This window comes from Castor canadensis, chromosome 8 (assembly GCF_047511655.1).
Source record: "Castor canadensis chromosome 8, mCasCan1.hap1v2, whole genome shotgun sequence".
In the NCBI taxonomy this organism is placed as follows: domain Eukaryota; kingdom Metazoa; phylum Chordata; class Mammalia; order Rodentia; family Castoridae; genus Castor; species Castor canadensis.
Window position 1 is genome coordinate 3,346,010 of NC_133393.1, and position 14,382 is coordinate 3,360,391.

The following is a 14,382-nucleotide window of genomic DNA, read 5'->3' on the forward strand; positions in this document are numbered from 1 at the left end:
AAAGGAAAACTATATGCTCGGATCAGCAATTAAATTACAATTGCACTGACTGGTATTATAAATTATGCTTAAGGAAAATGAACTTTTGAGACTCAGGACAGCTACTCGGCTGCTTATTTTTCCCATGTATCTTGGGAAAAATCTCGGTACACAGGAAAGGTAAGTATTGTTTCTTCTGCCAGTGTGGCCAGTTTTTACTTTGTAACTCTGTGCCATGCTCCAGAGACATGAAACAAATTCATAACATTAATAATTTATTTTAAAATATAGAGGAAAATTGTGGCCTGCTTAATGTGGAATATACTTTATAAATGTACAGTAGAAGCTTCTGGTTTCAAAGTAATTGATTAGACTCCACTGATGACCAAAAACTTTTACTTTGACTTGGATATGGCATAAATAATTTCAGTAATTCTACTAGGTTAGGTGTTTCTTATGGATGTGGTGCTTCTTCACTTGACATCTGCTCTGTTGTTATTCTTTATGATATCTGTTTTTATGGAGGGACTCCACGTATGCCAGCATTTGGGGCAACTACTGTGACATCCCGCGTGGCTCTTCACAGAGAAAGTTTTCAGCAAGGCGCGTGTTAAACAGCACCGCCACATTTCAGTGTTTTCAGTCTGTGAAGAAAAACGATGTGTACAGTGAGATTATGCCTTTCAATGCCTTGCACTCACCAATAAGCTGAAGACTTGTGGGAAATACGACTTTGCTTTATACACTCAGAGGAAATATGCAAAAACAAATTAAACAAGGAACCAGGCGCCTTAAGGTAAAGGAAAAACATTAAAGTTTCTTAGCAGTTCTAGGATTTGCTCTATACATTTACATTGCTATCAGAGTGCTGTCCCAGACAATGAAAGTACTGTGAGCCCCAAGGGTGAGTGAGCGAGTGCTTGTGAGGCAAATTATAGCAGCACAAAAACATTGTAGGCTTCCAAATTTTAAAGGCATTAAACATTGAGGATAAACACATACTTCACTCATTTCCTCAGATTAAGTGTGGCATTTTAGAAAGGTGTGTACTGTCCCCATCAAATTTTACAGACTCAAATTTCAGTGTGCATGGAGTCATGAAGACTGTTTGGACCCCAGCCCAACCTGTAGCTATTTGCATGGGCTAAAACAAATCCAAGTTTTGAGCACGATTTGTGGGAAATATCTAATTTGTAATTCTGTCTACATTTCAACTGAAACAACCTTTAAGAATCATGAGCTCAGGATATTTTTGTATTTCAACTGCCCTGATTTAATAAGATAAATAGGAATAAATGTTAGTGCTTAAAAATTTTGATATGTAAAGACACTTAAAGCTGGGTGTTTTGATCATCATTACTGAAATATTATAACTACTATTTGGGGAGCTAGAATAAATATACTAGTGATGAATTCTCTACTTTTTATTTCAAAAAGATCTGGCTGGCTGTCTTTAAGAAACAACAAATTAACCCTAATTTTCAACTTGTCCTTTTATTTTTAAGAAGTAAATTTTAGTGACTTAAAAAAGCTAAACATAATTTCAAATATAGAACTGAGACATATCTTGTTAACTTAGCTACAACCTGAGACATAACACAGAGTATATTAAACATGTGCCATTAAAGGGAGAGGGGAAGAGAGAGAGACAGAGAGAGAGAGAGAGAGAGAGAGAGAGAGAGAGAGAGAGAGAGAGAGAGATCTAAGTGTCCTATCTATAATGCGGATAGCAAAATGCTCAGTGTGCTACTTGAAAACTGGCTTTTATTCCCCCAGCACTTGTGTGCTCCATACATCACTGTTGTATGCTGGATGTGAGGTTATGAAATTGTGAAAATGGAGGCTTTTCTGGTAGCAAAAGGGTTAAGTTCTTTTTGCTTTGCCAGTTTCAAATTACAATGAGAAGCCTCTTCTTTCCCAGCAGGGTTGTGCTTACATTCTCTTTAGATCTCTCTTGAAGAGGGCTGGTATATTTGTGCCTGCTGGAGGTGGAATTAGCAGTAAGGAGGAGAAAGGGATTGAATGGACTGAGAGGAAGGGTTTCAAGTCAATTCAGGGAAACACATTTACTTGAATAGTACAACCTTGAGTCTTACTTTACACTAAGACGATATAAAAGATGTTAAAGTTATCACCACGCTGCCGGACAAGTATATATTCCAACACCAAGGTGCAAATCAGCATAGACCTGTGATTCAGAAATCAAGATTTGTCTTGGAAAGAGCTCCAAGGTTGAGAAGAACTCTGAGCAAATGAAGATAACTTGGGAACTACAGTTTATGAGAAGATCAGCTTTCGTTAATTCAAATACCAAAGGCCTGATTATCTTAAATTCATGTCGGAATGCCTAGGCTATCTGATCAAATAGTACTGGTCATCTTTTGCTACATCAATGCAGCAAAAACTCTTAACAGCTGTGGATAATTGGAAATCTGAGTTTCAACTTCTTTAGAAGTAACCACTATTGACACATTTCAAAATATTTAAAATAGGACAGGAAAATCAGTGAGGATGTCGTGTCCAGAGCCATGAAGAATAGGTAAATTTGTTTGCACAGCTACTGCGAGAGTGTACCTCCTAAGAAGTTAGATTTTTTTTTTCAAAAGTGGAGAAGAAGGATTAAAAATATCAACTTTTGCTTTTGGACAAACATGCCTCTGACTGTATTTTTACTTCGGGGCATTGTGGTCCTCTGGAGCGGCTGGGCTCTAGTGGGCTATGCAAAAGGAGCCTTGGGAGACAACCATGTGCACTCCAGTTTTATTTATAGAAGACTCCGGAGCCATGAAAGACGGGAAATACAGAGGGAAATTCTCTCTATCTTGGGCTTGCCTCACAGACCAAGACCTTTTGCACCTGGAAAACAAGCGTCTTCTGCGCCTCTCTTCATGCTGGACCTGTACAATGCCATGGCCAGTGAAGAAAACTCAGAAGGGCCTGAGTACTCGGTGAGGACATCCCTGGCAGGAGAGGCCAGAGGGGCAAGAAAAGGGTACCCAGCCTCTCCCAATGGGTATCCCCGGCACATCCACTTAGCTCGAACGCCTCCTCTGAGCACCCAGAGTCCTCCTCTAGCCACCCTCCATGACACCAACTTTCTGAATGATGCTGATATGGTCATGAGTTTTGTCAACTTAGGTAGGTTGTTGATTTATTTGTTAATCTGTGTTGTTACAGAGTGGTAGTTTTCCTAATGGTGAAGTAGCTGCTTGGTAGGTGGTCATGTTTATAGAAAGTCATTTTGTATAATTCTCCTCCCTAGCTTCTGTTTTCTTTCTTTCACTAATGTAAGATTTTCCTTTGAGCAACAAAGTCACACACACACACACACAATTTATCTAATATATAAAGTCACATATATATTTAATATGAAAAGCTAAAATTACATAGTCATGCTTTGGGTAGCTTTGGTTCTTTTCAGATCTTGTTAAAATTTCAGCCTTCCTTAAATGTATGAGTAAAGAGGCAATAATCTAAAAAAGGGAAATTTATGAGGATACTATGCTTTGGGCAAAAAAGGAAAAAATAGCAGTGAGCACTTTTATATGGAAAGTAAAAGTAACATCCTGAAACAGTTTTGTTAGCAATTTAGACCATGTATAGTCATAGCCCATTTAAAAATTCTCACCTAGGGGAATCCACTGCTGAAAAAAATGTTGATATGAAACTTACTAAGATCAAATAACACCATGAAATACTACTACTGAAAAATGAAGTCTGAGTTTCTGAAAGTTCATGAAAGCTATTTTAGAAGAGAAGTTTCAATCTCATATTTCTTAACTGTGTGATTAAAATATGTCAAACCTACTTGTTATTTTCCCACAGACAAGAGAAAGGTAAAATTCCTGCTTTGGTGGTCTTTACCTACATAAAAATTTCCTTTCACTTGAAATAAAGTATTTGAGAATTTCTGCAAGTAGTTACAGCATAGTAGTAATTTACTCAGTAAAGGTGCTTCATGATCATTTGTAAATATTGACATTATCCAAAGGCAAATCAGTGTCCAATATTCCCCATACAATAATACTATGTTTAGGAACTTAAAATGACTTTACAAATGTTGCTGTTTGCTTTAAGTGTTTTAGCACAAACTGAAGGTGAATCTATTATCTTTAGATTTTCAGAAGAAAATAACATTGAACACATTATTTTTGAAGATTAAAATTTTTACCAACAAATTTAATCAACAGGAGGTAATTAAGAGCTTTACCCTGTAAGGAAAAGTGCATTCTGCTTTGACTTAAAATTGACATGTTTTGTTATACACTTAATTAAACACTTCCTCATCTGATATCTCAAAGGAAATATTCTTTGAAAAGTCAGATAGCCTCAAGTCTTAGTGACACATAGATGCTTTTTAACATATGCTGCTTAATATTCTCTGCTTAATAAGTCAAATGTTTTATGTCACTGGAGACAAAGCTCTCAAAATTAAGTTTTAGTAAGTTGTTGCATTTATCAGGGGTTCTGGAGGCTGTTTTTCTACATACAATTAACAGGTTACATGAGGGACTTGTAAATATAACTTAATTCCAAATTAATTTGATTGCTTCTTCCTAAGGGGCATGAAAATGTGGCTCCTGGTACATTTTAGTTTGTAGCATTTCTAAATTATTATTCAAGAATTTAAATTGGTTTCAATAGTTTAATAGAAAATTTTAATTTAGCATAATTTATATATTCAAAAAATAAATTACTGAAAATATCAGTTCAGGTCATTTAAAGTGTGACAGAAGAGAATGTGTTACATACTTTAAAAAAGCAATACCTCAGTCATAAACTTGTCCTAATCATTTTATTGAAATTGAATATTTTGATCATTTACAAGAGGACTGTACTATTATTTTAGAAAAGAATTAAGTACAGATTTTGAGTTTGTGTGCCATTACTTTTTATAAATCTACATTGAATGAGAAAGTCAAAAATAAACTGTAACTTCTAGAATCCTTTTTTATCATTAAGCAATACCTAAAACCTTTAAATCAACAAAATGTAGATTGTATTGTTCATATTATAATTATATGGCTATTTAAAAATTTATTACTTATACCAAGAAACACAATTATTCATTTTATTCTAGAGAGATAATATTGGACATAAACTTTACAAAACTTTATTTTTATCAAGCTTGAACTGCTGAGTGGTGATTTATCCTTGATAACAAACCTTATCATTTCATGTTTATTTAAAAATCCCAAATGTCTCACATGAAATGACTGAGAAACCGATTCTGATAGTAGGTGAGTTTCTTCTATAGCCTGAGAAAATTGAACCACAATTTTGTTGCCCTGAAAACATGCCTTCTAACATAGCAAACTTTACAACCCATCACTACTTAGTGAAAAGATTTAACTTCTGTATATCTTTCCCACTGAACCAGGACCTTAGAAAAGGTAAAAGCGTGATATCTTTTTGATGTGCACTAAAAATTTCAGTGCTGATAACTGCAATACTCACCACCAGATCTTACCTACAGCATGTTTCATGTTCTTATATGACTCAGGAGGATTTTGGTTTTTAGTATCTTAAAAGACATGTATGTTGTGAGGACTGAATTCCAATGAGCCAAATTAGCAGTGGTGAGGGATTTGCTCTGAGGATGTCACCTGGGTATATAAGTATGTGAAGAGTCCGTCGACATTTCACATAGTAACTTGAGTAATGGGGAAAGGGTTACAGCATCCTTTTAAAATACACTGGTATTTGTTACTTTCTAGTCAAAGAATGGACTTTCTGCATTTATCTTGTCATTTAGAAACACATTTTTTTCCAGCATAAGTTTTTCAAAGCAAGAACAATTAAACTTAAGCCAGAGTCTTAATATTCAGCAAAATATCTACTTTTTAATTTCAAGTGAGATTAGTTTTGTGTTCACAAGTGAAAAATAGATTATAATTTACCAAATGATAAAATAAAGTAAAAACAAATTGTCTTAAGGCATGCAAACATCTAAACGTAAAACCAAGGCATCAATTTTCTCTTGAAATTGTTCCTTTGAAGGAGCAAATATAAATGGTGGATCGATTGTGTGAACCGAAACCTTCCACTCTCTTGTATTCGTTTTTCTCAGGCCAAATTTTATCAGTCTTAGAGTAGGAAACTTTTCCAGGTTGAATTCTCTGTTTTTTCCTTAAAGCTCTTGAGGACAGTGGACTTTTTCATTAAGCAATACCAATTTATTTTGCTGGTAACAAAAATATCTTTGCGATTCTTCCTTTCTTTGTTAATGTCTCATTTCCAAAAGTGTTGAGTTAGTTTAGGTATTAAATACTCATGCAAATGTAAAGAATCATTAGATTATGTCCTTTCAATTTCTGTTTAGGTAAAGATAAACATGTAGTATAGTATAGCTAATATGACATAATATTGAAGATGTTTTAGAGGAAATTATAAAAAAAATTTTCTTTTATGTTATTCATTGCCTACTTGTATTTTTCTGAAAAAAAGTTGAACTTTGGTTTCTTAATGGTTTTGACTCACTGATGTGTTGGTTTGGAGTCTAATCCTCCCGAGATCTCCTTCAAGAATATTTATTAATTTTCAAGGTAAAAGTATATCAATTCAATGCTTAAATTTTTTCATGGTTTATAACAACACATCCAGTATGTTTATGAAAATGAAAGGTAATAGTATTTTAAATAACACTAAAACAAACTCTTCCAAATCATTAAACTCTCCTGATACTGGGAGAAAAAAAATAATGATTAGGTCCTCAGTTGACTTGAAAGATATCATTGATATTTCTTGCTGGTTTTGGCCAACTCAAGTGCCCAGTGAGAGGAATTTGTATCCAGATCAACCAAAAGATGCCTATCTTGGTAGTCTCTCCAACCGGGCTATTAACACTTGTGTAAGATAAGCATCCATGAACACATGCAGGATGGGTTTGAAGGGGGTGGGGTGAGAGAAAAGATCATCTGAAAACATTTTAGTAGACATTCATCTCAGGAATTATGCCTGGAATAGCAACTGCTAATGGGCAAGACAACCATTCTTTTAAAAGTTTTCAATTTTGAAGAGAAAGACTTTGCTGAAGACCTCAGTCACTCTTCCTGGATGACCACTTGCGTCCATAAACACTACCGAGATTGCTGTTCTCCTTAACTGGATTTGATTGTCAAGTGACTGGTATGGTTCCTACAGGATGTTATAATCATAACTTAATTAAAACTTTTTTTTGAAAATTTTAATGGCCACATAAATAGCCAGTTGCAAAAGTTTAATAACAGGTTACAGTTGGAACTAAAAAGGTATGAACTCAAAGCTAGAAGGACTTGGGGCTGCCTCAGCAGCCTTCTCCAGCTCCTTCCTTTCATCTTTCTATTTACTATACTTTCTCTTCTCTCTTTTACCCCTGACCCACCTCCCCTAACATTTTTTTTTGCCCATTCCTCTGTAGTTCTGTGGTCTCTTGAGCCCCAGGCATTTTGGCACCCTCTCTTTACCACCCCCACCCTTCCTGGAGTCTGCCTTTGGTCCTAGTTTCTTCATAGCTAGAGGCTTGGATTAGTTGAAAATCGATTAGTTCCAGTTTGAGAATTGAGGTACAGTCTCCTGCTTTCTCTATAGTTGAGAAGAAAAAGGTTATGACTTGCCAATTGCAGTCTCCCATTCTCTGGGAGAAAAATCTCCTGGGGCATCAGGAACTCACCACCCTTGCCATCCCTTGTTTTGCTGTCATTCAGTTCTTTGCCTACTCATCTCTACTTGAGGCTCCCATTGACAGAAATTAATTTTTTTTTTACTTTTTCTCTTTTATAAAATAATGAACATTTTAAAGGTAGAAGTGTAAAGGAAAGGGAAGTGAAATAATACACCACTGAGAAACAATAACACTAAGCATTCGCTTCCCATCTAGTTTATAAACATCTTTTGTTTGTATTTAGCATTCATGCCACTTCTGTGAAGAAATTATTATTTCTTTTCTGAAGTTCAGAAGAGATGACAACAGGATCAAGAGCGAGAGCTGGAGGCATCCAACAATGAGGCAGAGAAAGAAATGCAACAGTTTTTAAAAAGTAGTTGAAAGAAAGTGAATGAACTGAGCCATTAAAGGCTGGTCGGAGCTGTGCAGGTGGGAGGGTGTGTTGGGAACTCCTCAGCCCACCTCATAGTGACACAGCAGCTAATTCAACATCCCCACCACACCAGCTCCAGGGGAAAAACCTTTCATCCTCCAACACGAAAATACCGAAATGGGGAAAAGGGGGTGTGAGTGTCTCGGTGTGTGTGCACAAGAAGCATACAGACCGGCTACTCACATTTACAGCCATAAATAATATAACAGCTCAGCTTTAAAAAACCACAGGCTAGAGGAAGAGACTTCCCTGATGCACGCACAGAGAGGGGCTGAGATCAGAGGAGCCACTGAAAGGCTGGGGGGAAACAATGAATCCCTTGTTCTAAGTAATATTTATGAGTGCTTCTTTGCACCTTCAGTTCATATTTTATGGGCTGGGCTGTGGGGTTTCCCCATTTGCTCATCTCTTAAAATAATACCCTTGGCTAAGACATCCTTTCAAATACACTAGTCACCACTGGCAACCAGCTCATTTATTTGGAGGGGAAAAGGGATTTGTTTTCATTTTGACATCGGATTGGGATGTTTAAGATTCAACTCAAAAAGTTTGACAGTAAGATAAAAATAATGGTGGGAGTAGTCACCTGCTTTTTTCAGAACTGTTTAAAAGAATCCACATCACAAAATAGTAATCCCTAGTTGGGATGAGTTTTGTCCAACAGTGGTGGACAGATTGTAATCTAGAAAGATAGAAACAAATCCATTAAAGTATAGAATGTATAAGAGGGAAAATGTCATTTGTAGATTAATAAGAGAGATCTGTAGTACTTTGGGAGAAGAAAAAGACCGCAAAAAAGAAATTCTATTATGTCTAGAGAGTACATTATTTTCAGCTCAGAATGCAGCAAATTAAATAAACATTATGCAATACTTAGACACCAAAGCTGTGTATAATTTTGAATAGTTTTATGTAGAAATTAAAGAAGGAACCTGCAGCTTTATAATTTCTAAGACAACACCTTTGATAAGTTTTCATTTTTCTTTTCATAAGCTACAGTGTTGGTACTTGCATCACAAGAAATAACTATGCATTTTAGAAACAAATGAACCTAATTATCTCTTAAATATTGTGTTTAATTTGTCTCTAGCAGAAAATGTTAACCATTTGTATTGTTATTGTTAAATAGGTTTCCTGGAGATGCTAGGAATAAAAAATAGCTTAAAAAAGTCAAAATCAACAGATGTGAATCTCATTTAGATTTCATTTAGCACAACAGGACATGTCACAAAGAGAAAAGATTTGATTTTTATATTTCTGAAATCCTTCAGCTATTTTATGGTATCATGATATGAAAAGTTCAGTACTATTCTTTGTGCTCTGATTTTTTTCCCCTTCGTGACTTGGTGGTTAACCTTTCTGTCTAGGAAACACAGTCCTTCCCAGAATCTTCAGTCTGTGAGGCTTGTCACTACCCAGTTGCCTTTCTTTTCTGTGTTTTCATTGTAGAAGTAGATGGCACAGAGGAAGCCAGAATGCCTGGATTGGAATCCCGTGTTCTGTACCTACTCTCCACGTGATCTTGAGCAAGTTCTGTAAACTCTATGCTTCTGATTCCTTATTTGAAAAGTATAGTTAGCTGATAACAGCACCTTTCTCATTAGGTGTCAGAGGCATTAATGGGTTAATATTCATGTAATCTTAGGAGCAGCATTTGAAACACAGTTAGACCTCAGTAAATATCTGTTACTCTTATTAGAATTGTGTTGTACCCAATATCTGTAGTGTACTTGCAGGAGTGGCTGCACAATCTGGAAAAATATGAGCCCCTTGTTTAAAAATTATAAGCCATTCCAAGATGATAACAGCAGCATATTAGACCAAGTGTAAGGCTCTGCTAAGCCCAGGACTCTTTGCAGCTGCATAGCTGACATGGCCCTGTAGCTTTGCTGGCACGTGGTGACAACAGGAACTATATCCTATTCATTCTTTTTTTACCCGTGGTGGTTTATCAGGGTTCCTAAAGAATCACTGATGGACTGAATCACTTGGGGAGAGTTTAACCAATGTTATAGTGTTTCTGTCGTTGTAAGTAGAATTGATCAGTAAAATGCAAGGCTGAGTGCACTGCCTTGGGTTGGGGCTTTCACTATTCCTGAGCAAGGGGCAGAAGCAGTTACCAGAGAACTCACTGAAGAGATGTCTGGGGAAGGTGCTCTGACAGGAACCGTGGCTTTGTTGGACGTCATTAACCAATCCCTAGATACTTAGCAAGGAAGGGAGACCAGGGAAGGAATACCTAGACCATGCTTTTCGGCCATGTTTTCCATTTGTTGATCCTAGGCAGAAGGCCACAGAGCCCATGGTACAGCTCCTGAAAGTCAGCCCCTTGGTGCAGATGGCAGAGTGCAAAATGAGAACTCTGCATCTTGACGCTCAGTTTGCAGGTGTTGGGCACATATGGGTATGTGAGTAATTGGGTGTTTGGTCAATACGAGTTCCAGAACAACTGATACATATGTATGTATATATATATGATATATATGTATATATTTGTATATCTGACATATATGTATATATATCTGATATATATGTGTATATATATATTTATATAAAATATAAAATCAGGTCACAATAAAAATCAGAGACTGTAATTCCCAATCAACAAATTCAGTAAGGAAAGCACGAGGGTGTACACAAATATGCATAATCCATATGAATAACACCATATATTTTTAAAGCTTTAGGATTATTTATTCTCACCCCTCCACTGTTCATCCTGAAGTGATTCGTGACTATGCGTTAAAGGTTTTGAATACTGAGTGGAATTGTATAAAAGCCTCACACGTAGCTCTCACATTCCACAGTTAATGTTGCAAGCTGAGCTAACGTGAGGATAAAGTAAATTGGGATTATTGTCTTTCTTGTGTGCTACCTTCACTCTCCCCAGGCAGAGTTTTTGTGAGTCAGAGAGGCAGAATTCAGTGGAGGAGTGGGTATGGCAGCTATTTAATTCTCATAAATAAGCAACCCCTACACCTTGAGGTCAGACCCATTTATCTCCCTGCCCCGTAATCACAGAGACCCATGGACACGAACAGTCCCTTTCCAGTGGAGTCTGTAGTCTCCTTCAACACTGCTAAGGGTGATTGTTTCATTTCTTCAATTATTATTTTTTTTCTGTAATTATTAAAAGAAGATGCGGAGAGAGTTCAACTTGAAAATTATGTAGGCTCCATTACAGACAATCCAGGTAGAGGCAGGGCTGAAGTGAAAGTCACCAACTAAGAGGGTTTGGTGCTAACAATTTGTAGATGCCTTCTTGGCTCTGAGTGAGGAGTGAGCATTTCATTCTCCTTAACTATCTCAACAGGGTTCAAGTGTGAGGGCTTAGGAGGCAGGTGATGTGGGACACCAGGTGGGAATTTGACAGCAGCATGTTTGAGCAAACCATTTCCCTTTACTCTGTTTTTATTTGAAAGGGAAATTGTAACAAAGAATTGCAGTTAGTTTGTAATGAGGGAGCCTCACAGGCCTGTCAGCTTCCATGAGATGGGGACACAGTGAATGTCCCCTCATGCTGCCACAGCTACTTCTGCCAGAACACATTCTATGGGGTCCCTAATGTTGGTGGAGATTCACCCACCTTCACCCCATGAGGCTTTGGCAAGTAAATGTCTCACTCAAAATTTGAATGACGCACATAACTTTTCTTCTATCCAAGAGAAATGAGCCTTTAAATTTCACCGAAGGTCTACAGGTCAGCGATGGGCTCTGCTTCTCCACTTGGGTCTCCTGGAAAGGTCAGTTCATGACAATCTTTCATGAGACTGGCCATGGCATGTCCCTTTGAGTCCCCAAGGTGATGGCTGATGGACACTTTTCATACAACCTCTGGTCAAATTCCTGGGACCTTCCCATGGTTTTACTTCAGTTGCAGGTATTATCGTGGAAAAGGGGAAACTGATTGCAAGCCTAATAATAATAATATACGATGACAAGATATTTGGCCAAAAAGACACACATATTCTCTAAAAGACCCTTTGAAAGAAGGAAAACATTTTGGACAGTTTTAATCTTTATTTTTAAAGGTCAACTCACTTTTTGAGTTTTAATTTTTGTAAATGAGTCATGATGAAAATCTAGGTGAATAAACTGAATTCTAGGAAGGAAAGTCACTGTGCTCAAATAATCACTTACTCTTGGAGTTTTTAGTATTGTCTGTAACTTAAATCAGGTTTCAATTCATCATTTCTAACTTGTAGAATTCTCATTACTGCTTGTATAGTTATTGCTATTTGTCTCCATTCAACCTTTACTATTGTGATTTTTCCAGGTTGTTTCCTTGGATTGATTTTTTTTTAAAATCAGATGACAGCCAGGTCTTTTGGTTTGTTGTCATGAGTTGTCATAATAACTGTTATAATATTTAAAGCAGGATGAAAATTTATGTGTTTGATCCCAAAAGCCACACAAAATGCCTTCTGTGAATCATGGACACCTTCTACCATACAATTTACATTGATTTTTGATATTTCATAATCTACTAAGTTGGAAAGTATAGACATACTGACTTTTCATTATTAGATAAAATGTTAGAAAACTCAGTAAGATGGCCATTTCTAGCTTCATTTCATTTTATGTATTAATTTTGTGATACTGGAGATTTGAATTCAGGGCCTCACACATTAGGAAGGCACTCTGCAACTTGAGCCATGCCCCCAGTCCTTGCTTTTGAGATAGGACCTTGCACTAATGTTTGCTCAGGTTGCCCTCAAATTGCAGTCCTCCTGTCTCCACCTCCCGAGGAGCTAGGATTATAGATGTATGCCTCCACGCCTGGCCTCTTTGCTAGCTTTTTCATTGCGATGCATAAAGATCTTAAAACATGGATTCCAGCTTCATTTAGCAACATATTCAAGGGTTCCCTTTTCCACACTGCCAAGCCAAGAATAATTCTCAATGCAACATTGAGGAAGGGTTTTGTTTTTCAGAAGTAAACAAGTCATTTACTATTTTTATATGTGTAGTGCATTTAAAGCACACAATATCATAGAGCTGTAACAAAGTAGAATTAGAACAACAATAATAACAATAAACATAATTTCTGCACCAGAAACTGGACTAAGTGTTTACATGCATTATTTCAGGCAATCCATACCTCAATTCTACAGGCGAACAATTTCTCTTCTTGTTTTGTAAGTGTGAAAATTGAGCTTTATGAGCAGGTCAATGGCTTACAGAAGTCACCCAGTTAGTAAATGGCGGATGAATTACTGAAGCTGCGATGTCTACCTACAGATTTTATGCTCCTTACCATTATGCTCTAGCTTGGTAACCCACTTTTGAAAAAGTTAAAAATACAACTTTTAACCATAATAATAACACTGGTTTATACTTTCTAAATTTATGTGTTTCGAAGTATCTTTATGTACAGTATGTCGTTTCATCTAGATTACCGCTATATATAACACTCAAGGAAGTAGATGTGATTCCACGACACACAAATATGGAAACTGGAGTTCTGAAAGATCCATTCATTTAGTCACTTGACAAACAGAAGTTGGACCAGCCACGGTACAAGAGACGGGGCATGTTTTACTGCCAAGAACTTTGTGCCAGGATTAATTTTTTCTTTTTTGCTCAATGCTGCATACTTAAAACAAATCACACCAAAGATCTAGCATCAAGTAAAACTAAACTAACAAGCATATAAAATAATATCTTCTTCATTATTTAAATAACCAGGTTGAATTGATCTTCTGTGTATAGAGAAAATATTTTCCAAACTTCAATCCTTCAAAAGAAAGTTTTTAAAAGTCTGGTTTTTACCTTAAATGGAACCTTTAAGTCCTAAAAACAAGGAGAAAAGATAGAAGCAGGCTGCACTGCCACTGAGGGCTCCATCGTGTAGCCATAGGAAATCACTTGCATGGAGCCCCCGCTGTGATGTTTGACATATCTAAAAGGAAGGCTACCTTACGCTGGTAACTGCATCCCAGAGCATAAGAGGGTTCAAATATTCACTGTTTATTTGTGCTGCACTCAGGAATTAGGGGAAAGGGTATTTAGCTGTTCTAAAGTGAGTTGTCTGATCTGTCTAAGTCTTGATCCCTGGTCTACCTTACCTACTCAATTGTATTTGACAAAGCTTGTCACCTGATTTCTATGGCGAACAAGAATGTATCCACTGCTCACTTTGTTACTGTAAACACCGAAAGTGACATGGTTTCATCTTACAATAAGAGTCAATGCAGAGACATTTTATAACTTGGAAAGTAGCAGAGGTTTCTTAGAGTTGATGTCAGGACCTCTTTGATGCATCTCCAGAATCTACTCAGAATATGGGGCCAATAACTAAAAGTTAATTGTTGTGTCAAATTGA

The 14,382-nt window shown here is 36.7% G+C and overlaps 1 protein-coding gene across 2 annotated transcripts in view; it reads left to right on the top strand.

The window, feature by feature from the left end:
* The first annotated feature begins 1,746 nt into the window (after window positions 1-1,746).
* Window positions 1,747-14,382, top strand: part of Bmp5 (bone morphogenetic protein 5) — a 102,534-nt gene continuing 89,898 nt past the window's right edge. The window contains exon 1 of one of the 2 annotated variants that reach the window (XM_074081871.1): window positions 1,747-3,117. In XM_074081871.1, the coding sequence (XP_073937972.1) occupies window positions 2,631-3,117 (487 nt within the window). In that variant the 5' untranslated portion in view covers window positions 1,747-2,630. The remainder of the gene's footprint in view (window positions 3,118-14,382) is intronic. The other variant, XM_020153248.2, reaches the window with a different exon arrangement.